This window comes from Tachysurus fulvidraco, chromosome 2, assembly GCF_022655615.1.
Source record: "Tachysurus fulvidraco isolate hzauxx_2018 chromosome 2, HZAU_PFXX_2.0, whole genome shotgun sequence".
NCBI classification, from domain to species: domain Eukaryota; kingdom Metazoa; phylum Chordata; class Actinopteri; order Siluriformes; family Bagridae; genus Tachysurus; species Tachysurus fulvidraco.
This window is the reverse complement of record NC_062519.1, coordinates 35685238-35708371: the sequence shown is the minus strand read 5'-3', so window position 1 is coordinate 35708371 and position 23134 is coordinate 35685238. Positions and strand designations below refer to the sequence as shown.

General features: G+C 38.8%; 1 protein-coding gene across 7 annotated transcripts in view; it reads left to right on the top strand.

Annotated features, from left to right (window-relative positions):
* The window catches only part of LOC113653170 (A-kinase anchor protein 13), a 69954-nt gene that overhangs the window by 34171 nt on the left and 12649 nt on the right, over positions 1–23134 (top strand). For 5 of the 7 annotated variants that reach the window (XM_047810626.1, XM_047810629.1, XM_047810627.1 and 2 more), the window contains exons 9-24: positions 2593–2677; positions 4498–4613; positions 6927–7234; positions 8759–8806; positions 9046–9111; positions 10548–10716; positions 11972–12074; positions 13600–13642; positions 14200–14311; positions 16022–16184; positions 18851–18912; positions 19018–19087; positions 19196–19340; positions 19985–20091; positions 20340–20483; positions 22513–22763. In XM_047810626.1, coding sequence (XP_047666582.1) covers positions 2593–2677; positions 4498–4613; positions 6927–7234; positions 8759–8806; positions 9046–9111; positions 10548–10716; positions 11972–12074; positions 13600–13642; positions 14200–14311; positions 16022–16184; positions 18851–18912; positions 19018–19087; positions 19196–19340; positions 19985–20091; positions 20340–20483; positions 22513–22763 — 1992 coding nt within the window. The remainder of the gene's footprint in view (positions 1–2592; positions 2678–4497; positions 4614–6926; positions 7235–8758; positions 8807–9045; positions 9112–10547; positions 10717–11971; positions 12075–13599; positions 13643–14199; positions 14312–16021; positions 16185–18850; positions 18913–19017; positions 19088–19195; positions 19341–19984; positions 20092–20339; positions 20484–22512; positions 22764–23134) is intronic. The other 2 variants (XM_047810630.1, XM_047810631.1) reach the window with 2 other exon arrangements.

The window sequence follows — 23134 nt, the reverse complement described above, 5'->3', positions numbered from 1 at the left end:
AGCGCTACGGCGGTCTGTTCTGCGTCTAGGTGAACACGCACTTTTGCCTTTATTCTCACTTTCTGTTTCGGGAAGCTTTGTTCCTGTGGCTATTAGTAGCATGTGTAACATGATAGCTGTGTAAACATTACTAATGGATTACACGTATTCAACTATTTGACATTATAAGGATCAAAAGCTATTAGTGGTATATCACTAAACCTGGTTTATTACGACTGACACGAAGGATTGCTGCTTAGAATGTGGGGTGAATTTCCTGGTGCTCTATGATGCTAATAGTTAAGGGTTACTCACCATGGGTAGTTTAATATACAAAAGAGGTACAGAATATGAGATTTTTGTTTTCTAAAACTAAGTATTTGAGTCATATCTCTTTCCTTAACGGCACTCCAACACGGATCATCGGGTTTCACACTAACTGCTAGAGTTCATGGAATGTCAAGCGCATAATGTCATTTAATCGATAGCGTAGAGTATCAAATACTAAGAATTTCTTCTTAGGATGTTTGTCATAATGTAATTTGTAAGAAAAAGAAACATATTTACAGACAAAAATGAGATACCAACAGAACCAAGCAGCTAGAACAAAACTACAGCGGCAAGTGTCCAAAAAAGTACATAACTACACGTGTCCATATTTTTGAGAACGTTTGTGATTGTTGTGCACAAAAATGTTCGATTCGGTTGTTTTGTTTTTTTTTCCCCACCAAAATTTGTGATTCAACTTGCAGTTTTTTTTGTACGGAGAACATGGGCTTGGTCTTCTTAAAATCTTCTGATGATAGAGTGACCGCTTTTCTGTCGTGTCACTAATGAGTCAACACCGAGTGTGTTGAAAGCACATGGAAAGCACGCTGTTGGTCAACATAACCAAAATGACAGATGGATAGCAAATCTTTTTGAAATCATTTATATTTCTACTTCTAATAGGATATTCGGACTCGCAAGCTGTTAATAGGTCGATAGCTGGGTCTTTACATGTAATAGTTTTTAGCTTCACAAAATGAATGCCAGTTAAGATTCCTGGTTTTATCATCAGATGCTCGTCCACAGCACACTGAAAGTTTATTGGACACAAACTTTAGACTCTTGAAAAGTACAATCTGATCGGATGTCCATGCTTCTATGTATAAGCACTTCTGTGCGCTGTTGTCCAACCAGGAAACGGATTTTAAACACCGTAACACAATAAGCTTTTCTCTGCAAGATATGGTCACCAGATCGGAAAAGGTTCCAGACATCATGCCTTTAAACGTTAGCGATTGAAACACATGATTGGCAGTTTGCAACGGCATGTCAACGCCAAGATGTAGGTAGTACCAAAAATGTTGGTAAATATTGTGTTTTTGCTTTTATTGAACAGGTGGGGTTTTTTTGACTGAGACGTTCTGCATCGAACAGCAGCCTATATAACCTACACCTTCATTTTCTTTAAAAACACATATATAGAATAATAATATAGAATAATATATTCCGAGAACTTCCTGAACATAGAGCTATGCATGCCATATAAAAGATCTCTAAACATTCAAAACTCAAATATTAATGTGTAAATTTCTAAAAAAAAAATAATAACTTTACTCGTTACTTCACAAAAGTAATATTATTACATAACTCTAGTTGTATTGAGTTACCCCAACATTCCCCATAACCTTTGACATTGGTGTTTTTATGTGTTTCTAAAGTCCCAAATTTTTAAAAGCATTCGGTTTTTCTCCTGATTTTTTTTTTTATAAGTTTTATAAATTATTCAGTCTGGTGTGAGGTGATGTGTGTGTGTGGACTGTGTAAGACAGAGCTGCTTTGGAAGCCTTGGACGAATAGATTGACCTGAACCTCTGACCCTGAGATAAAATAACCACAAATTAAGTGTGGTTCAGGGCAACAATGCCAGTGATAATATATCTAGGTTGCAACAGCATTACTGAAAACAGCTCATGATATTTAGTCAATGTAAGTTAAATGATTGTGTGTGTGTGTGTGTGTGTGTGTGTGTGTGTGTGTGTGTGTGTGTGTGTGTTTTGATGACCATAAAAACAAATGTTATGGGAGACATTCTTTTTAGCTAATAGCTTCATGATGAAACAGAATACGAATAAAAAAGACACTGTGAGTTTGAGATCCTAAATAAATACCCCTGAAAATCAACTTCTTAGGGCAAATATTGGCCCGTAAATACAAGTTCATTACTGACCCTGGTCTGCAGCCATGTGTGAAGGATGTATGCGTGTGCATGTGTGTGTGAGACGAGTTGAGGGCTTGTTAAGTGACGCGCTTCTATAACCCGATAACATCAAACCACGTCTATAATAACCATTTCTGCTTCCTTGTGCTATCACCGTTCTTCCACTGTCGATTGTTAAGATCCAAACCTGTTGATCTAGTGCCAGAAAAAGAGAAATCTGTACTATCCAGCCATCATTGCTGCATATTCCTGTACTGTGTACTGTTCCTTCTAAGACAACTTTACGGTAGGATGTGTCATTAGCGTCTGTGTGTGTTTATGCGTGTGCGTCGTGTATGTGTGTCAGCCCTCTCTTTCCACTTACACACAGTCACATGCTTAATATTTCTTCCTGTTTCTACTTCCAGATTCACAGAGAAGGGCATTCGTTGTGTCTTGACAGCTCCACACACAGCAGGCCTCTAGAAAAGAGACACAGCTCTGCGTCCACCGGTAAGACTAATGCTTTTCTCATTGGACAGTCAGTTCTTTAACCTACAGAGAGAGCTTTTATGATATGACATATATATTACAACCAAATACTAGGCCATTTGTGTCTACAGTGCTCTAAATCGAATGGACACTCATGTATTCATTCCGATTTTATAGATCAAATACAAGTATGTACTGTACATTGATTCATTTTGTAGTAGGGATGTAAACAAATAGCTAAACAAATGTCTGTCTGTGGTTATCTGATGAAGCCTTGTCAGTTTAGGCAAACCTGTTCAAGACAACCTTCAGGGTTAAATCCTGATACAGATACACATACAGATAGTGTTACAGATAGCTTTACAGATAGCCCTCATTTGTATATTCATCAACATGGACGTGACAAGCATTCGCATGTTCTTCTGTCATGTATGTTACTCCGTTTTTCTTTTTAAAGTACCGCCAGTTTGTTAGCAAATGACTTTTTGTAGAAGATGCCATTTAAGACAATCGAGCATAAATGCAAGATTAGTTTTATTTAAATCTCGAAAACATACAGACGTTGTTTTTTTTTCCTGTCATTTATTTATCATACTCTTCTTTTTCAAAGTATGTTTTATTGTCAAGAAATGAATTCAAATCTGGTCAATTAAGCAGTTTAAGGTAATAAAACACAAACGAAAGGTTTTGTTATTTTTAAAGCTATCGCAAAAGTAAACATCTGAATTGCGCCTTTACAGCAAATTTGCAAGTACGTATGACATCACTGACATTTCCTGCCAATGACCGAATCTATAGAGTGTCCTGTAGCTGCTAAGTAGACACAAATGAGTCAGCTGTGAAGTGTGTGAATGGCGAGGCTGTGCTTACTGAGCCGGGCCTGAGACGCTCAGCAGAATGCGCTCATTGTTTGAGACAGCTCTTCGCCTGCACCAGCTGTGTGTAGGTCTTGTTTCTTGCTTTGATGCTTGAGCCTGGCATGACAGGATGCGTGGCAGGATGTGCTATAGATAACCGGTGTGTCTGTTAAAGGGAAAAAGTGTTAAGCCTTATTAAAGGTCGTAAAACAATGATACGGTACACGATGCAGGATCTATAGGCTTCCTCTTTTTAAGCATTATAAGGTTAAAAGTAGTTTTTGCTCCACTCCATGATGATAAGAATAGCTTTGTGTGTCTTTGCATCAAAAATGATGAATCAAGAAAATGAATCAACAAATGAATCAACAAAAAAACAGTGCTTTCATGAAATGTGGACAAAATGGCAACTCCTCCTGTTCACAAGGCACCTGAGGTGTGTGTGTGTGTGAGAGTGAGTGTGTATATGTGTGTGTGAGAGAGTGAGTGTGTGTCTGAGAGTATGTGTGTGTGTGTGTGTGTGTGTGTGTGAGTGAGAGACCGACTGAGAGAGAGATAGATAGAGAGAGACAGCTGATGAAGCTCTGTGTTGATGCTGTACACGTGAGCCAGGATCTAGCTGTGTTCTCTCTTCAACTAACATTAATGCTGTAGAAATGAGAGACGAATGTAAATAACGAAACTCTTTTTTTTTTAGTTCGCCTGATTGTGTGATTGAATGATGCAAATATAGTGTTGATATTAGCACTGAGAATTCTCATGAGGAGAAAGTGATGAACCCCCAACAAGAAAAAAGACCTTCATATGAAGCGATTTGGATTTTTAGCTAAACCTCCTGATCAGAAGTGAATGTACAAACCTAGTTTCAGTGCTTCTCTGCAGGGTATTTATATCGGACTACAAAAAATATCTGAGAAGTGAGAAGTGAAAGTAGCATAAATACACTTTTATGTGTGTGTGTGTGTGTGAATGTGTGTGATGCAGAGAGTCCTCGTTCTCCAGCTCGACACAGTACAGGCAGCACAACCCTCCGAGACTCAGGCAGTGACACAGATGGCTTCATCAGCACTGATACGGGAGATGACAGCGTCTTCAGAAAGGTGAGAGAGACACTGAGACAGAAACGGATATGTGTGGAAGAAAGATGACTGAAAACATGTTTACATCACGTACTTTTGCTTTCTTACAGTTTAATCGAATGAGGATTTCGATTTCAGCCACTCAGCATGTAGTACATATACCACCAGTCAAAACCGAATGGGTGAAATGTCTCTAAAGCAGCAGTTCTATTAAACTTTTATCACTATTATATTATTGCTCCTGGAATGATGGGACTTTCGAGGAGGCGTAACGATTTATTAAACATTTAGTGGCGAAGACCGTGAGACTTTTACTGGTTTGTGACAATGTGAGAGGACACAGATTCTGAACAGTTTCTTCGTTTTATTTTCCTGGAGAATTAGAGATCACATTCACATCCCTCTTGTTTTGTACAGGGTTTAGGGAGGAAGGTCGTAATGAAAGCATTACCAATAACTGTATGCCGTATGAGTATGCTTCAAATTGGAAGCAGGATCCTGGATATAAGAAAACTAGCAAAACCTTGCGATGATGCATAGATAAAGGACCAGTTGAGAACATTACAGAGCGCAATCTTAGGCAAAGCCAAAATAAATCCTTGACGTAATTCCTTTTCTTATCCGCACATCTTTATGCATGGAAAGGAATAATTTTTTTAACAGCTCAGTCACCGTTCATGATAAATATAACTAGAGCAATCGATGCTTATGTATGAATTTATTAACCATTTTTATTTACATATTGCATCATTTCAGGCTAGTTCACAGTTGCTTTCATCACTGTGCATTATAATGGAAATAAACCTTTGAGTAGTACATTATATCTTTGTAAATCCTGGGAGCTAGACGTCTAAAATTCACTAGAGAGTCTGGCAGATTTTAGCACTAAACAGGCAATTAAGCTGCCGTGACAGATGACTGACTTGTTTAATCAAAACGCTTCAAACAAAACACTTGAATGACTTTCCATAAACGCATACATGCATGGTTATGGCGAGCCAATCGGATTCTAAAGCTTTTGCCCAGAAAGTTGCGCAAAACATATCAGACATTCTGATGCATGACATTAGCCAAGATCTGTTCATAGTCACTTTTTGACATTTATTTTTTAATTCTACATGACATTTGTATTTCCTTTAGTGTTACCTGCATTGGTAAAATGAGTGGTTATATGCTTCCGGCAGAGTTAAAGCTCGCCCACACGCACGCCCTCATCATAGTCTCCGTTTTCTTTACACACATGCGATGGAAGTCATTCCTGGGACACATGAATAGAAAGCTTTCATCCCCCCAGAGTCCCCAACAAAACCCCCACTATGTGTGTGTGTTTTTGTGTATGTGTGTGTGTGTGTGTATGTGTGTGTGATGTAGGCCTAAAACCCTTCACCACCTCCACACTCTCTCTCACGCTACTTCTGCACTGCACAAGGGACTGGTCAAAGCCTCACACCCAGTACCATGGGACTGGTTCAGGCTTAAAGGTCTTTGTGAAGTTTGGAATACAGTTTCTGTTTTTATGTGGTGTGTGTGTGTGTGTGTGTGTGTGTGTGTGTGTGTGTGTGTGTGTGTATGTATGAATGTCGACTTTGCACTGCAGGTCACTAGCGACCGTTGGAAACTTTTCCCCTATAGTCTTATTTCACAGGCCGAGTTACTGTTTCCGTCGGTTCCTGTTCTTTCCTTTACACTGTCTTGATCCAAAAAGAGTAAAACCGTGATTTGTTAAAGGAATGGCTTTACCAAATTATTTCTTCTCTCAGTCATTAGCACTGGCATCTGAATTATTCCATTAAATACACAATATAATGTTCTTTGTCAAGGGAACCTGGTCAAATCAAATTGCACCATCAAATTGTTGACTGACGATCATTTCCAATTCCGAACAGAAGTTTTTTCCAGGCTTGCTTCAGCATTCCTGCTTCAGAGCTCCACGTCCACCCCATATGGTCTTTACATATAATAAGCCTACTTTGTTAATTATAAGGAACGATCAGTTATAACAAAAACCAAACACTACATTTAACCACTGTAGAAAAAAATAACTCTCTCACAATCCTTAAAATGTGGATCTTGGAAAACAAAGCTCTTTAATATCATATGTGAAGTGATGACTTCTGTGTAGAAATGTAAGTGTAGTCTGAAAACCTTTATGTTTAGGCTAACTTTCGTGAGAAAGGAATAGAAAAAAAAAATATTATTAGCGTCTTAATTTGATTCTGTTCAATGAAAGATTTATGTTTTCCTTGTCTATAACTACACACTGATATCTTACAACACAAAAAACTCTGATTAGACCCGAATCTGTCTCACTCTGTCTGTCTCTGTCTAATTCAGGGCCAGGAGGTTCTAGCCGTGAGCGACAGTGCCAGCGAGGTGTCCGTCTCTTGCTCGTCCACAGACGACACAGCCAGCCTGTGCCAGCCGAGTTCCTCCGCCGAGAGCTCAGAGGAAATACGGCGTCGAGGAGCAGGCGCAGGGGGAGGAGGAGGAGACACAGAGGAGGAGGCCAAAGACCACGTGACCGAAGTGCCGCCGCATTCAGCTCTGCTCCGGTCTTCCGTCCGCTCACAGTCTCCGTTCCGTCGTCATAGCTGGGGGCCGGGCAAAAACCAGGCTGGAACGGGAGACATGAATCAGCGGAGGTATGTTAGAGGATGGAACTTACATTTACGTTGAATTCTGTGCCCTTAACTTTGGCAAATGTGTCTCTGTTCTCAAAGTAGAGTGAATACAAACCCCAGAAAGAACATTTGGGCATTCTAACCATACAGGTGCTTTTGTAGGTCACAATAACAGTGACTATGGTAACGCATCACCAAAGGAAATGTAACACCAACCGACTAGATTTTATTTGGGTGATATACCATTTTTAACTCGCTGAGATGGTATTGCGTACAGTATGTGTGTATTCCTGACTTAAGTAAAGCAGCGGTACGAGGCACAGCAGTGTTATTAGTGTGCATCGATCCAGCATATATGTGGTGGTTTGGAAAATGTAGGGATAGGAAAACTTATTAACAGGGTTATGGGGAACATACTATCTGTAGCTTACAGTACATGCCTACAACGCATGTCTTTTTAACTGCTGGTGGAAGCTGGAGTATCTGTAGGAAACTCCCAATGATTTCTCCTAAATGGGAGAACGTGCAAACTCCACACACACAGGTTCGAATCCAAGCCCCAACCTTAAAGGTCTGTTAATCAAACCCATGCACTTAGTATGATTCCCAGTAACACATTTACCCCTGCCACGACCATGCTAGCATCACTGTTGTGCTGAGAGACGGTCCACCGTTGATAGACAGACAGAGGGCCAGCTGGCAAACTGCACTGCAAGAGTTTGTAATTACTCCAAAATGTATCTTGAGCCTCTTTTCCACTGCTAGGCTGAATAGTTACAGCTGCATTGCACTGTTTGATTCAGTGCTCAAAAGTAACACCAATATAATATCCCATGTTTAGAATAAAAATGCAGTTACTTTTAGAATCTACGTGATAAAGTATGTCTGTGTATTGACCCAAAATTCGAACCTGTAATTGAGAACAGCACTGCTGGAAACAGAAGTGTACTGTATATCCAGCCAGGCTACAGTATTATTAAAAGAAATGGCGGTAATAAAGGAAACCGTATTAAAGCCGTCCTCCGCTCATTTGTTTTTGGAAGGACGCAGCAAATAAATAATCTCCACATAGGAGAAAACGAAATTTAGGGTTTCATAATAGGATTTATCTAACAGCTAGAAAGCATTTGTCTCCATTTTAGATCATTATTCTTGAGGACGTATAGTAATATGAGCCGGGTTTAATGTAGGGTTCTGTGTAGGATTAAATAAATAAAAAGATATCGGAGTTAGACACACTCATAGATCACGAGAGGAAACGGAAGTGTATACATTATCCAACCGTACAGAGGGACATTGAGTCAGAAGTTATGAATCATCAGAGGACACCTTTCACCCTCCTTTCTTTTCCGAACCCTTTTTACTCGCTTTTCCTTTTGTCATCTATAGAACAATGTTCTCTTAAACTCTTTGACTGCATGCTCAGTAATTACTATCGAATGGCCTTCTGTCACCTGCACAGGCTTTTAGTTGTAATAATCTTACTCACTAGTTCTGCTTTCTCTCATTTTTCTATTATTTTTTTCTTCATCCGTCCATTTCCAGTTCTTTACGAAGTACCGGGGACCGAAAGCCCATCTTTCATAGAAGAAGGTATCATCTCTTTTTTTCATTAATACTTCTGTTACTCATTTTCTTTTTTTTATGAGGGTCTGAAGATAATCACCTTAGGCCTTAGCAATCCTTTCCGTCTTTCAAGACTTAATTCCATTAGTTCATTTTCATTCAGCATGCCTCAGATCATAAGCTTTGAAAGCAAATAATTTTTTTTCTCTGCTTTCACTGAACCTCAAAGTGTCTTGGGTTTTGGTTCATCCTCATCCCTTTCTCAGTCTTAGCTGGTGTCCCATTGAGATCCCCTTCAGTTCTAACCTGGATGAGATTAGCCAGCTTCTCAGGTACAGCATTTGTTTTGTGTGTGTGTGTGTGTGTGTGTGTGTGTGTGTGTGTGTGTGTGTGTGTGTGTGTGTGTGTGTGTGTGTGTGTGTGTGTGTGTGTGTGTGTATGTGTGTGTGTACATGCATATGCTCAGGAAAAGAGCCAGCGTCTGTCTTGTGCGTGCAGCTTTTGCATTGAGATTTGCATCACCTTTTTTTTTTTTCTTTGTCGTGTAAGACAAAGAGAGTTTGTGCAAATTTGGTTTGCTTCGGCTGAACTCAGTTTAAGTGCAGTGTAAGCTTCAGAAAAGGAAATACTGTTGGAATTTACTGTAACTGCACAGGATTTTAAGCAGGATGATTAATATAGCCATTGTTATAACTTGTGCAGATGACAAGTAAGTACAACTCTTGAACAGAACTGCATCTATTGTCTGAGCTGATATCGCATAAGTGTGTTCTGACACTACGTCAACCCTTTCATGCACAGTGTACACACTAACGTACACTAAACTTAAGGATGCTTTTTAAGAAAAACAGAAGATGCAAATCACCTCCAAATCACTTGGCTGGAATTGACTACAATTCCAAATTTTACACTGTTTTGCTTTTTTGGTGCAGCATGTCGCTGGCATATCTGTGCAAACTTTCTACACAGTTAATTCACACATTAAATTCAAAAATTATTTGTGTGACCAGTTCAGGTGAACATGTTGGCATTTTAAAATTGTTCTAAAAACATTATTTTTATTATTATTTTTAGTTTTATTATTATTATTATTGAAGAGAGATTTTTACCATTGCATAATGCAACAGACCGAAACTGTACATTTTGTAACTTAAACGTAAAGAATATGGCTATATTTGGCTATATTATGTATGTATATATATGGCTATATTTTATTCAAAAGATATTTTCTATAAATGTAGTCAAAGTTTTAATAAAATATATTAATATTTAATATTTTATTTTTCAAATAACACCGGTAGATTTCTTTTAAATATTAGGTCGGCTTATATTTCAATATATTTTCAAGCGATATTTAGAAAAAGTCAAATGAAAACCTAGGTCTGAATGTACGCAAAGGTTTATGTATCTTATATACGATTAGATACTGGATGTTTACAACGCAGTAGTAGCAGGCGTAGTCCTGTGGCCGTGATACAAATCAGCTGTTGTATAGTGAGATGTTTATATATCGTATGTGATTCTAAAGATAGCACATTGATGTCATGTCAACTATACAAGTGCTCTTTATAGATAAGTGATAAGTCAGTCCATTGGTGCACTGTGTGTTTAATGTGTGTATTAAAATCCTTGTCCTGCTTTTCCTCGTGCTTCCTCTTCAACTCTTAATACTAAGCGTTAAACACTTACACTCCTCTGTGTATGCTAGCACTCTGGTGAATGTTCAGGAAGCGAGACGGATTTAAAAGCTTCTCTTGTACACCAACAGTTACAGTTTAGAGGGTCTGGCAGCAGAGAGGGATGATGGGAAACGATGGCAGGTGCAGGGAGCCTGTTCCTCTCAGGACCAGCAGAGCGAAGACACGGGCTCCCAGGTGTCTCTCACTGAGGAAGGGCAGGACTCAGACCTGGGAGACAGCAGCAGTCTGGACAGTCAGGTAGGTGATTGTTTTGTATGGTTTTTTGGCCACTAGGGATGACTTTCCACTCAGCAGAAGTTGTTTCTTTTTCTACTCTAAAAATAATGGATAATGGGCTGGTGAGGTAATGCAGATGTGCTAGGGCAAGGAAACATGCAGCGTGTGTGTGTGTGTGTATGTGTGTGTGTGTGTGTGTGTGTGTGTGTGTGTGTGTGTGTGTGTGTGTGTGTGTGTGTGTGTGTGTGTGTGTGTGTGTGTGTGTGTGTGTGTGTGAGTGTGTGTGTGTGTGTGTGTGTGTGTGTGTGTGTGTGTGTGTGTGTGTGTGAAAAATACCAGCCTCTGCAATATTAAATAAAGAGAGCAGACAAGAGGACAAGAGTAGGGTCCAGTAAAACAAAACAAAACAAAACAAAATTTAATATATCAAAGTGACACTCACTCGTTTAACAGGAATTTAGGAAACAAGAAACTTGAATTGTTCTAAATAAACAGTGCACATATTAATACTTCCTAATGTTGCCCCCTTATTTGTGTTTTGTTTGGTTTGCTCTAATACACTTGATTAAAAAAAATCAAAGTAAGTAAGATGTTAAGGAAGGAATAAAGCATTATAGATGAATAACCAGTGGATAGGGTGGATTGGTGATGCCTGGTACAAAATGGAAACTACAGTAACCTCCTTTTTTTTGTTGTTGTTGTTGTTTTTTATCACAGGCATCTCCTAACAATGACAATTATTTTATTCAGTTAATGAATGTGACATTTTATTTGTTTAGACAGAATAGAATGGGGCATAGAAGCCTTTATTATCGCCACATATACTGTACATTACAGCACAGTGGAATTCCTTTCTTCACATACCCCAACTGAGCAGCTAGGAGCAGGGAGGGTTGAGGGCCTTGCTCAAGGGCCCAGCAATGGCAGCTTGGCTGTGCTGGGTCTTGAGCCCCGATCAACAACCCAGAGCCTTAACCAGTTGAGCCACCACTGCCCCATATGCATAGTGTTGTGCAATGTTGGTGAAACATCGCTTACGTTATAAGAGCTATTACTAAAAGGCAGTCTGTCATGTCATCTGTCTTTAAAATTTCCTGTGTTCTTGTACATATACCGCACTCGTTTTAGCTCGAGTGCATTAATCCCAACCTTGCAGCCAGCACTAATATCTGACCAATCAGAATCAAATACTTAACAGCGCTCTGACATAAATATTATATTAAGGGATAGTCATTAAAAACAACAGGTAATAATCAGTATACGTTTTTTCTTTTAGAAATCGAGAAGATATCGTCCCTTCAGACGCAGCTGTAAGTCTATGACTCTTCCCCTCCGAGAGAGTGTCTCCATGTTGTCCATCAGTCAGAGGGACATTGATGGTGAGTCATCTCTGGCTGTCTTTATCTATTGGAGTTTACATGACAAAATGTTGTAGAACAAAGTGCTTATTCTGAAACGTTTGATAAACATAATTGGAAGGTCAGCAGTGCTCATCATGTATGGTAGAGACTCGTATTACCAAAAAAGCAATTTTGGTGAAGCACCATATTTTCTTCCTCTATGTTCAGTACCACTTTTGTGCCTTTAGAAAAATAACTGCTGTTAATAAACTGCTGTTATGGTTTCTTTTATGCTCTCAATTGCCATCGTTCAGCAAAAGCAAGGTTTCGGCAAAAGAGACGGATTTCTTTTACCTTGAACATGGCTCCACTTCTTCAAAAATCGAAGCGTGATTTTACAGTCAGCTCTTCATCCAGTGATGAGGAGGACTCTGTATGTAAGTTACAGCTGTAGAGTATGAGAAAAGTGAAAAGTTTACAATCCCCAAATAGAAACTAGTAGAAATATTGCAGCTAGCTATAGAACTGTAGAATTAGTTATAGCTAGATCAGGCCTTAAATATCAAACTGGCTCTTCTATTGGTAATTTTAGGCAAGAGAATAAACAAGAAATGTAGGCTTCAGGACAATCCAGCCATTGTAAAGATCCTGTTTTGTTTTTAAACATACGAGGAGAATCACTAATGTATACATTGGCTGAAAGGATTCATGTCGTGTCATTAGCTATGGATTATATTATCTTTATCTTTAAATCGCTTATTTATTTCAATTGCACACACAAATGTATGCCATTGGCGCATGCCATGTTTTGGAGGCATTTAGTTGTCGTTTTGTCATCGTCAGCTCTATGGTATTTGCCCTTTATGGAGTATTTTGGGCATCACTAAAAGCAAATTAGCCATGCAATGAATGTAACTGTGAATGTACGATTAAGAGGATTGGCATTAATCAGCAGTAACAGACGGGTATGGAAACAATCAGCATTACCAAAAGTTAAATCAATTCGGGTTTGGCCTATGAAATCAATTACATAGCGCTTTTAAGAATATCGATAATTGAAACCCACCATTTGTTCACATCAATCCAGAATAATGAATACAATCAGAGCGTTCAGAGACCGCGCTACTGAATCCGAACACAGCTGTGAAATTTTGTTTTTGAGCCCTGCAGTTATTTTTGCCCTCTCGAATCCTCATGCTTTTACTGTGGGTTAAAGATTAGCACGTACTAAAATGTTTACAATATTTTTTCCATCTCCATGGCTGAGTTGCTAACAACAAAACCTTGCCAACTTTCTCCACTTTGTCTTCTTTTGGAACCGTTACTCTCAAAGCCCCCGAATTACCGTCTTTCAGCGTGACTGTAAAACCGAGACGCTTTTTATTTTTTGCAGGTTTCATATTTTCAATAAACAAGTCCCTGCTTTCTCATGACTCTTCACAAAAGAATTTAAGAATTTTATCTTTCAACAGCTGAATGATATAAGCCTGCATTATTCTGACTAATAGTTTAAAATAAAAATAAAGTTTAACTTTGATTTGATTTGCTTTCTTGCTCTTTCCAGCTATGAGGTCCTGTGGTAGCAATGCAAATTCTCTGGCCTACAGGTGAGTCTATGGTAACTATAGTAAAAGTTCCAGTGATACTAACTTTGTCCTCACACTGCATATCCTAGGAACTTTACATAGTGAGGACAACAATAATAATCAATCATATGAATATTACACCGACTGTAGCATTATTGTCCTGGGAAACTACATATTAAGAGCACCCATTTACTCTATAGACCGAGTTGGCAGATTAGTACGTATTACAATTAGCATATAGCCCTGGACATACATTTGTTAAATAAAAAAGATGTACACATTACACAAGATTTTGTCACACCTGCACACAGAAGGCCCTTTATATGTCAATAATAGCAAAGAAGTTATCAATCTATAATTACTTATCAAGTAAATTCACTCATTAAACAAAATAAAACCAGTAGTTTCTATTTTACTTAAAAAAAACCCCAAAAAAACAATAGAACAACAACAACAACAAACTTTCACCCAGGAGGCTTTTTATGAACTTAAGCAAAATTAACTAACGAAAACAGAATAACAGTATATGCAAATTTTTTTTTGCGTATGTTGTAAGAATTTTTGTGTGTCTTTTACAGTATCACAGAAGAGGAGCCTGGCCCTTTAAGAGGGGACTTTGATGGGAAAAGTGAGAACAAAGTGAGCCGTACGTTTAGTTACCTGAAGAATAAAATGTACAAAAAGTCTAGGGTAAGTTATAACCTTCACGTCTGTTCACTCCCAATTCTGACTCAGACGAGTTTATACTTATATGACGATTTTCAGTCTGATTTTTTGCTGTCACGGATAAAAGTCTCATAAAATCTGTTAGTCTTGAGTCGAGGCCGGTGGTCGTACAGTAGTGCACATGAAATGGCTCACTGGTGGGAGATTTAGTGTCACTCTGAGTAAACATAGCTGACAGCACATTTCTAACAGCATTTAAAATGCACGAGTGTAAGGTTGACATGAATGAATATAAAGATCCCAGCCTATGTTGTCAGGCCCCATGGACAGATAGTTTCAAAGCAACCACACATTACAACTCATTTTGAAGTATGGGCTTTCCATATTGTTCTGTTAATCTACTGATGATTTTTCTAATCTGACACGGAAGGGACATTTTATCACACAGTCTGTTATGTAGTTCTCATACAGTATCATATTTATCATACAGTGATAAATACAGTAATAATATCAAAACACTGTGTTGATTTTTATGTGTATTTTTTTTTAGAAGTACTTATGTAACGCTAATGTGCTGTGCAACCGAGTGCTTATTTACTCCCTTTAAACAGCACATCAACTGCACCACTGTGTACTTCTGTAAATGGTGTTACTTTGCATGACTAAATAATAGCCGTGTGAGTCAGCTGTCCTGACGTCAGAGAGTTAAAGCTCTGGTTTAAACACTTGTGAAAGCTTGAGAACTGTTAAAAAGTCTCACCCCTCTGTTTCGCATAGGAAGTCAGGCAGGAAGAAAAGGCACTGTCTCATCCGTTCGCTGTGTGCTCTATGTAGAGAAGACCTGTTGTTTTAGCACTTTTTTTTTTCTAGAAGGTTAGCATAAATATTAGGGGCATGCTGGAAATCAAATTTAACTTGAAGCCCTTTACTTAGAACAGAACAGAAACCCAATGATGTCATGAATGTTGCCATTTAGCAGCATCTACCGATCAGTTTCACTTGTGCACTTATAAGCAGCACTGTATTTTGATTATGAGCTAATTCAACTGATCCTAAATCAGTCCTGAACAAAGGAAAAGCACCTCCTATGTTGAGCTCATCACTTCCTCTCTGCTGCGTGCGTGTGAAGCCGAAGTGTCTCGGCTCTCAGTATGAGTGAGCCCCCGACGGCTCTATTCCTCTGACCGTTATGTTGAGTTATAGAAAACTTTTCGAACATGGACGCTACAGTAAGATCCTCGGCTTTAAAGAAGAGGTAGGTTGACCTTCGAGCATTCTGTTAGGTCATTAGAATAAGTGGTTTGTGTTCATTGCCGTTGTGGTTGGTAGATATTTTGGTAGGTTTTTTCACTTCTTTAAGGATGTTGATTATCTCGACACTGCTCAAACTTTCCCTTGATATTGTGGGTGTTTGCAATTAACACAAGCTTACAGAAACAACATTAAGATATATCTGTTTCCACTACAGTGGCCTTGCTTTTGCTCTTTTGTCCACTTTATTGCAAACAGGAAGTAGGCAATAAGGGAACTTAAGTAAAGCTACAGTTTACAGTTCTACTTGTGTATTACAATGCAATGCAAATGTTTTTAAATGCATTTAAATGCTTTAAATGTATTTTTTTCCACAAAACTATCCTGTTGCAGTACACAATGCAGCTGAAACAACAACATGCTACATAACGATCGATATTGGCATCGTCTGTGTGTTAAAAGTCTTTCTTTCTCGTCGTACAGGAAAAAGACAAAGAGAAGAGTCGGGAGAAAGAGAGAGAAGCCAGAGAAAAGGAAAAGAAGGCTGTGAACGGGCATCTGTTCAGCTCTGTGAGCTTGGGCCATGCAGCTTTTTGCCAGCACTGTAACAAAACCCTCAACTTTAAAGACACTGTCAGTTGTATGGGTAAGTGAGTGTCACTCTAAATTTTACTGTAGATTTCTTACTCCTTCATAACCTGTGCTTTCAGCGCAAGTGCAAATGCTTTAATCCTCCAGATAGGCACTGTTAGATAATCAATGAGATAAGAACAGAGGTGAAAATCATGTGCATAAGGGATGGAGACAGCATGTCTGCCACCTCACCAGTAGCTGAACTCTCAGGAAAACAGCACAGATTGACATTGCATATGGTGTGAATCATATTATTAAGCACATCAGCTAAGGCAAATGCCTCAGAGTCTTTAGCCTCAAGCAATTCCATTAGAGCTTTCGGACCACTGGAATCAGTCTTAAATTGGTTCGTGTTGAATACAGCTTTGCAGATGCAACATGTGTAACTGTGCTTCTACGAATGAACAAGAAAATCCTTCACTCTTTCTCACGGCATGGTCATGTAATTACGTGTTGCAGTTTCCACTGTAACTGATTTTCTAACAGATTTTTCCAAGTGGGTCAGAGCAAAAAAAATCTCAGGAATTAACACAACAATAAATGCTGATCTGTTTTGTGTAAATGCTTTATACAACACAGAGGAACAGACTGCAGTGGTTTTAATGTAGTGTGTTTTTCATAGTGTTACAACCTAAAACTGAATTGGGAACGTATATAAAGAGAATTCATTTGGAAATGGAGTCATTATGCGGTTATGCACTATTTAGTCAATAGTTTGTGGACACCTGGACTTGTGCGTTCTTTCCCCTGTTGTCACAATGTGTGGTAGCATTAAACCTGATTATGTACCAAACCTGTTCCAGCATGAGCTTATTATAACAGCAAAGCGAGGACTAACTTCACATTAAACCCTTGGATTTTGGAATAAGATGTCTGGTAAGCACTTATGGATATGATGTTTGGGTGTCCACATGCCTTTGGCTATATTGGGCATGTGAATTATTAGCTTCAAAATAAAGGAGTAGCTGAGTTTATGACCCTAAGATTATTACTCTATTTTATAAAATTTTAGAACACGTTTCTACGTTGACAATTATTTCATTCAGCCTTTACCTGTACGTATATTATGTCACGATTTTAATCGCAACTGCCGTTTGACTGATCGCCACAGATTTGAAACTGAATTTGTTCATAACTAATGCACAACAGTCCTGGAACTTCCTCGTCCTACATCACCCGGACACAGTGTCATTTCACAAGGCAGCTTTATTGCTCAACAGCACATCCATTTCTGGTAACCTTCCTTTTTTGCTTTTTGGACTATTCAAATTGAGACCTGCTTCTTTGGAGATTTAGACAAAGAGTTTTTTTTTCTTATTCATTTCTAGATTTGGTTTTATGACCTTTAGCCATGTGGGACTTGCACATCGTATTTGGTAGGGCCGTTTTCATGAACCGTAAGTTCAGTCCAAGTGGCTGCGTTACATTTCTCCCCCAAACGCTTAGTTCTAGCACAGAAGTGCCACGTGTTCTCATTTCCAATGTATACTCATTTACAATGAATCTTTTTTTCCCCCTTCTGTATAGAACACATAGGTTCTTCTAATTGTTAACAGAATGATTCTAGAAGCTGTTTAGAGCTCATCTATCTGTCATTTACTGAATTTTCATATCATTCTATATTAGAAACGATACTGAGATGAACTATTTTTATTATTATGTTTAGTGATGATTGCTCCTGAGATATGAAGCTATGAGGGCTGAGAAGGGCATTATATCACAAGGCAAATATCACAAATATCTCATCGATGGCATAATAAGGAAGTGGTGCAAACTATTACAGACACGCACACACTTAAATTTCAACCAGCTGCTAATTTCTACGTCTCGAGATGAGGTTGCAATGCTGAAAAACTAGGAAACAGTTCTGTTTCCTATCCTTTTGTGTAGCCTACCCTTGCACTCTGATTGGACAAAAGTAAAGCACCTAGTTTGTATTCAAATGCTTTAGTTTGGATCCCCCAAAAATGCATTTGTTAATGGCACATAATCTGATGTGGAAGGCAACAATGAATTATTCAGCTGGTTTTTGTTTTTCACTGAAAGACAGTGAGCTTAACCCTGCTAGCCATCCATGCAGTGAAGACGGGAACAAGAAATCGACATCTGAGCTTTCAGAAATGTTGCTAGAACTAATACTTATAGAACTGTTTTAAATAAACTTGACAAAATGAAATAAATGAAGAGAGGAACATTTGGCAAACACTATGTGTACTTTTATACATATATATCACAGTAACAGATAATTGTCTGTTAAATGCAGAAGATGATATGGCTGTTCCAGTCAGATCCTTGCTTTTTAAGGAAAGTCTTTGGTTTGCAGGATTGTGTGGGTTGAAGCCAGGATTATTTGTGTGCTTGGTGGAGTTTCCTGGCTGGCACTGTCTTTACCACTTTGACTCTAGGCCAAATCGTAAACCCTAGGCTATGATTTAAGCGAATCACTCTTATTAACCCTTGGGTTTTCCGACTGAGGGAGAATCTCATGTTACATAGTCATTTTATGCTCACTGATCCAGGATGAGCTTATGAGCTTTCTTTTTGCCCATATGGAACAAGTTCACTATATTTGTACACAGGATGTGCTTCCTGTGCCTGTGAAACTACTGATGAATTTTCATAGAACGATCATTAAATCAAACGTACTCCAATGAAGCCTGAGTGTTTGCTCTCTTTTAGCTTGCAGTGTGTGTGTTCACAAGAGCTGCCGGGACAGCATTCCTGTGTGTACCAAAGGAAAGGTAAGCAACGTGACTGTGAAGTCCATTTTAACGGATTTTTTTTTAACTACAAACAAACTTAATAGTATTAGCAATGAATTTGCCTTTTCTGTGTCTTCTTGTCAGCTTCTAAAACAGCCCCAGATTGTAATACAGGAGTCAACCACCATGCCTGGAGTCACTTTAAGAACAAAATGTATGTTGTGTATAATGTCTTTTGTCAAACCATGATACAATGTTCAGTACCGCATTTTATTTATTTATTTATTTATTTATTTATTTATTTATTTATTTATTTATTTAGCGTCTGCCACTCGTGACAGGCCCTGGTCAGCCATTTTGTCTCCAGATGACCACGGCTTGATGGCTGCTCCCCGAAGACACACAAGCATCATGCCTTTCAATAGCAGCAACCTGTCCAAAAGCATGTCCATCAGCAACATTGCAGTGTGAGGATCCAGTTTAATCTTGTATTAATTAGTGAGACAGGACTGTACAGCACTATCCCAAAACCTTAACGGAAAACTAAATTGAATCTAGATTAAATATGATGAAATATTTGTCATTGTTTAGCGATTCTAGTGTTAATTTGGTGATTGATGCAGTATTTTCTTTATTCCTGTAATAATGAAATGCTTGTGTGTGTGTGTGTGTGTTGGGGAGGATTGCTAAGTGGCTCGATTTGGCTAGTTAGTGAACTACGAGACGATAAGCATGATGGTATTAGCATTACATGGTATGACAGTGGTATTAGCATGAAAATGTATCTTTGGCCAAAAGGTTGTGTGTGTGTGTAGTGAGTGAGAGCTGGACATTACAAATGGCTAAAAGCAAACCAAAATCATCAACTCTTTTGCACAACTGAAAATGAGATATTGATTTGAAGTATCGATTGAAGTTGTTCAGGGTTAGATTTTATTTTTTTCCTTTAACAGGTGTGATGCCTCTTCCTCCACGCATCTAAAAATCTTTCTAAAACATTTTCCGAAAATGAAAAGTGAACACTGCAAACAATCATTAACTACGCAGTATTCAATTGATCGGTTTATAACCACCAGCCGTAAGCACTCACTTGCTTGTTGTCTTCCTTCAGATTTGATGAAATGCCATTAAGGAGTCTGAGATATTTATCCCAGTCCACGGACAATTTGCACAAAGCCAACAAGGTCAACGAGTCCACCGAGTCTCTGATAGATGAAGGTAAGAAGCCTCATTTCCTCCTGAAAATCCCTTCATCTGTTTCTATTTCCTGGAGCTCCCTCTTTTCTTCCCTAACAGCTAGGGAGCAGGTGCGGGCTTCAAACGATCTCGTGCCTGAAATCCGTTAGAGCAGGCAATTGACCAGAAGCAGGCTACAATTTATCAGTGACATTTGCTGCATGTTCCTGATTCACCATAGCGAGCTTTATTGCACACGCTTATTAAACTCATTTCTGTGTTGTTTATAGGAACAGAGATTGATGGACAGCTGATGGGAGAGTTCGAAGCAGATGCCAAAGAGTTGGAAGCTGACTCGTGGAGCATTACAGCAGACAAGAAATACCTGAAGCAACTGAAAAAGGACGTCGTCAAGCAGCAGGATGTCATTTACGGTAGGGTCACCTATGGGAAGCTTATCTTCATGCTAAAACCTGTAAGCAGCAGTTTTCTGATTCATTTGGTTTGGTGGACACTTTATAACCAACACACTACAGTAGGATTACCCGACTACGAGAGGTTTTATTTGTTTTATAGCCAGTGTATTAGCTGGAAAATGCAGTGCTTTCTTGTAAATTTTTTCCCACTCATAACTTAATTAAATGTGATTTTCTTTTTTTTTTTATTATTACATTTTATTAAAAAATTGTATTTATTTTTGATTGTGTTAAATTAAAACCCAAAAATGCAACGGGTCCACCAGACCCACGAACACTGGCTGAGTAACAAAAATACGAACATCACACAAGGGTTAAACACGTTTGCACTGAACTGTTTGTATGATTATTTATTTATTTATTTATTTATATGATATTTTAATCAGATCTCTAGTTTTTCTGTGTAAATCTGAAGACGTATATGTTACATATACCATATAGCACTGAGACAAAGTCTTATCTAATTCAGCCGCATTTCCTCCGATACCTTATTCTCTCGTGTGCCGTCATTATTTTTTAGATATGGCTTAAAAGGTAAATCCGCTATCACCCATTTTACAGAATGCTCCAAATCCTAGAAAATTGGATTTGGGATTTTTTTTTATACACAGTGTGTGTGTGCTCCCTTAATGCCCTCTGAGCATTTATCGAGTTTAAGACTATAAAATCATCTGGTTATTTTCTATGAAATGCAACATTTAAACGCAGTATAATTAAAATGTACTGTATAGTCAGCTAGATTAACTGCTGCACACAACAAAGGGTCATATATACTGTACGTTGTTCAAGTTTCAGCTGAGTGTGCTTCAAAAGAGTGCTGTCGCATAAAAACCACTAATTAGCTAATTAGCTGACAAGCTGTTCACAGTAACCTTTATGTCACAAATATGCCATTTTCTCATCTGTTCACTCCTACTTGTTTTTGTGGCACAGTCACTTGAATCAGTAAGACATAAAACAGTTTGTGGTGCACTCTTATCCTTTATAGGAAGCTCATCAGCGTCGTGAAGCAGACTTCCTGTTACCTGTTACAGAACGAATGTCGATTAATTTTTAATACTAGTGTTTTATTGTGAGGGCACGGTGGCTTAGTGGTTAGCACGTTCGCCTCACACCTCCAGGGTTGGGGGTTCGATTCCTGCCTTCGCCTTGTGTGTGTGGAGTTTGCATGTTCTCCCCGTGCCTCGGTGGTTTCCTCCGTGTACTCCGGTTTCCTCCCCCGGGTCCAAAGACATGCATGGTAGGTTGATTGGCATCTCTGGAAAAATTGTTCGTAGTGTGTGAGTGTGTGAGTGAATGAGAGTGTGTGTGTGCCCTGCGATGGGTTGGCACTCCGTCCAGGGTGTATCCTGCCTCGATGCACGATGACTCCTGAGATAGGCACAGGCTCCCCGTGACCCGAGAAGTTCGGATAAGCGGTAGAAAATGAGTGAGATGAGTGATGAGTGAGTGTTTTATTGTTCTCATACCACAGCTGTGGGCAAATTGTTACACATTTTGAATGAAACAATGACATGTACTATCTTTTATCAGTTTATACTTTATTAATAGTCATTTCCTTTCCACCCCCACCCTTCCACCACCACCACCACTGCCGCCACCACCAATACAATCTCCTTTGTTTAAAAACAAGGAACAATCATACCTTTAAAAAATCAACAATGACTGGACTCTTCCTTCATAAAAGTTACGTCCAAACCTAAGTCTAACCTCACCAGAGGAACGTCTAAAGGTTTTTCACTGTTGTTTAACCTTTCCTGATGTCAGGGTCTGCTTTACAAGACTCTGCTCTACTACAATGTTGTAGTAGAACAAACATATTAATGTAAATCTGTGATCCTGAACTGCGGCTTAGTTTTCTCAGAGCCACTGTTTTGGAAAAGGAATCAACACCTTCTAAAATTCTGTGGTATTAGAAATGTACTCAACAACAGTATTGATAAACAACAACTTGTTATCATCGAAACACCGTCTCTCTAACTTCCAGAGCTGATTCAGACAGAGATGCACCATGTGCGTACACTGCGGATCATGGCGGACGTGTACAGCAAAGGGCTGCTGAAAGAGGTGCAGCTGGAAGCCCAGACAGTGGACAAAGTCTTCCCTGTTCTAGATGATCTACTGGAGATGCACACACTCTTCTTCAGCAGCCTGGTTGAGAGGAGGAGAGAGGCCAAGCAGGAGGGCAAAAATGGATCCTTCATTGTCTGCAGGATTGGGGATATACTGGTCAACCAGGTGAGGAGAGCTTGGTGCCTCTGTCACGCTTCATGAAGTCAAATACCAAGGCTGTTTTATTTTTTTAATACAACATCATATGTCAAAGAATATATTTTTCTGAATGTTATTTTTTTATTCACTGTGAAGCTATATTTTATGAACCTTATACATTTTACAATTTCATTTAGAAGGCACTATGTGTTGTTATGAGCCTCAGAACACTTCTCAATTGGATTATAACCACCTGTACATGCAGAGTAAATAACCACTAAGGTGAAGTTCCACATATTGACTGCTTCAATTGGCATGGCAAAGTAAAATCCAGATGAACCTGGATAATGGCTCTGTTAAGCACATACTCCAAAAAAAAGAAGATTCTGGGATGTCCA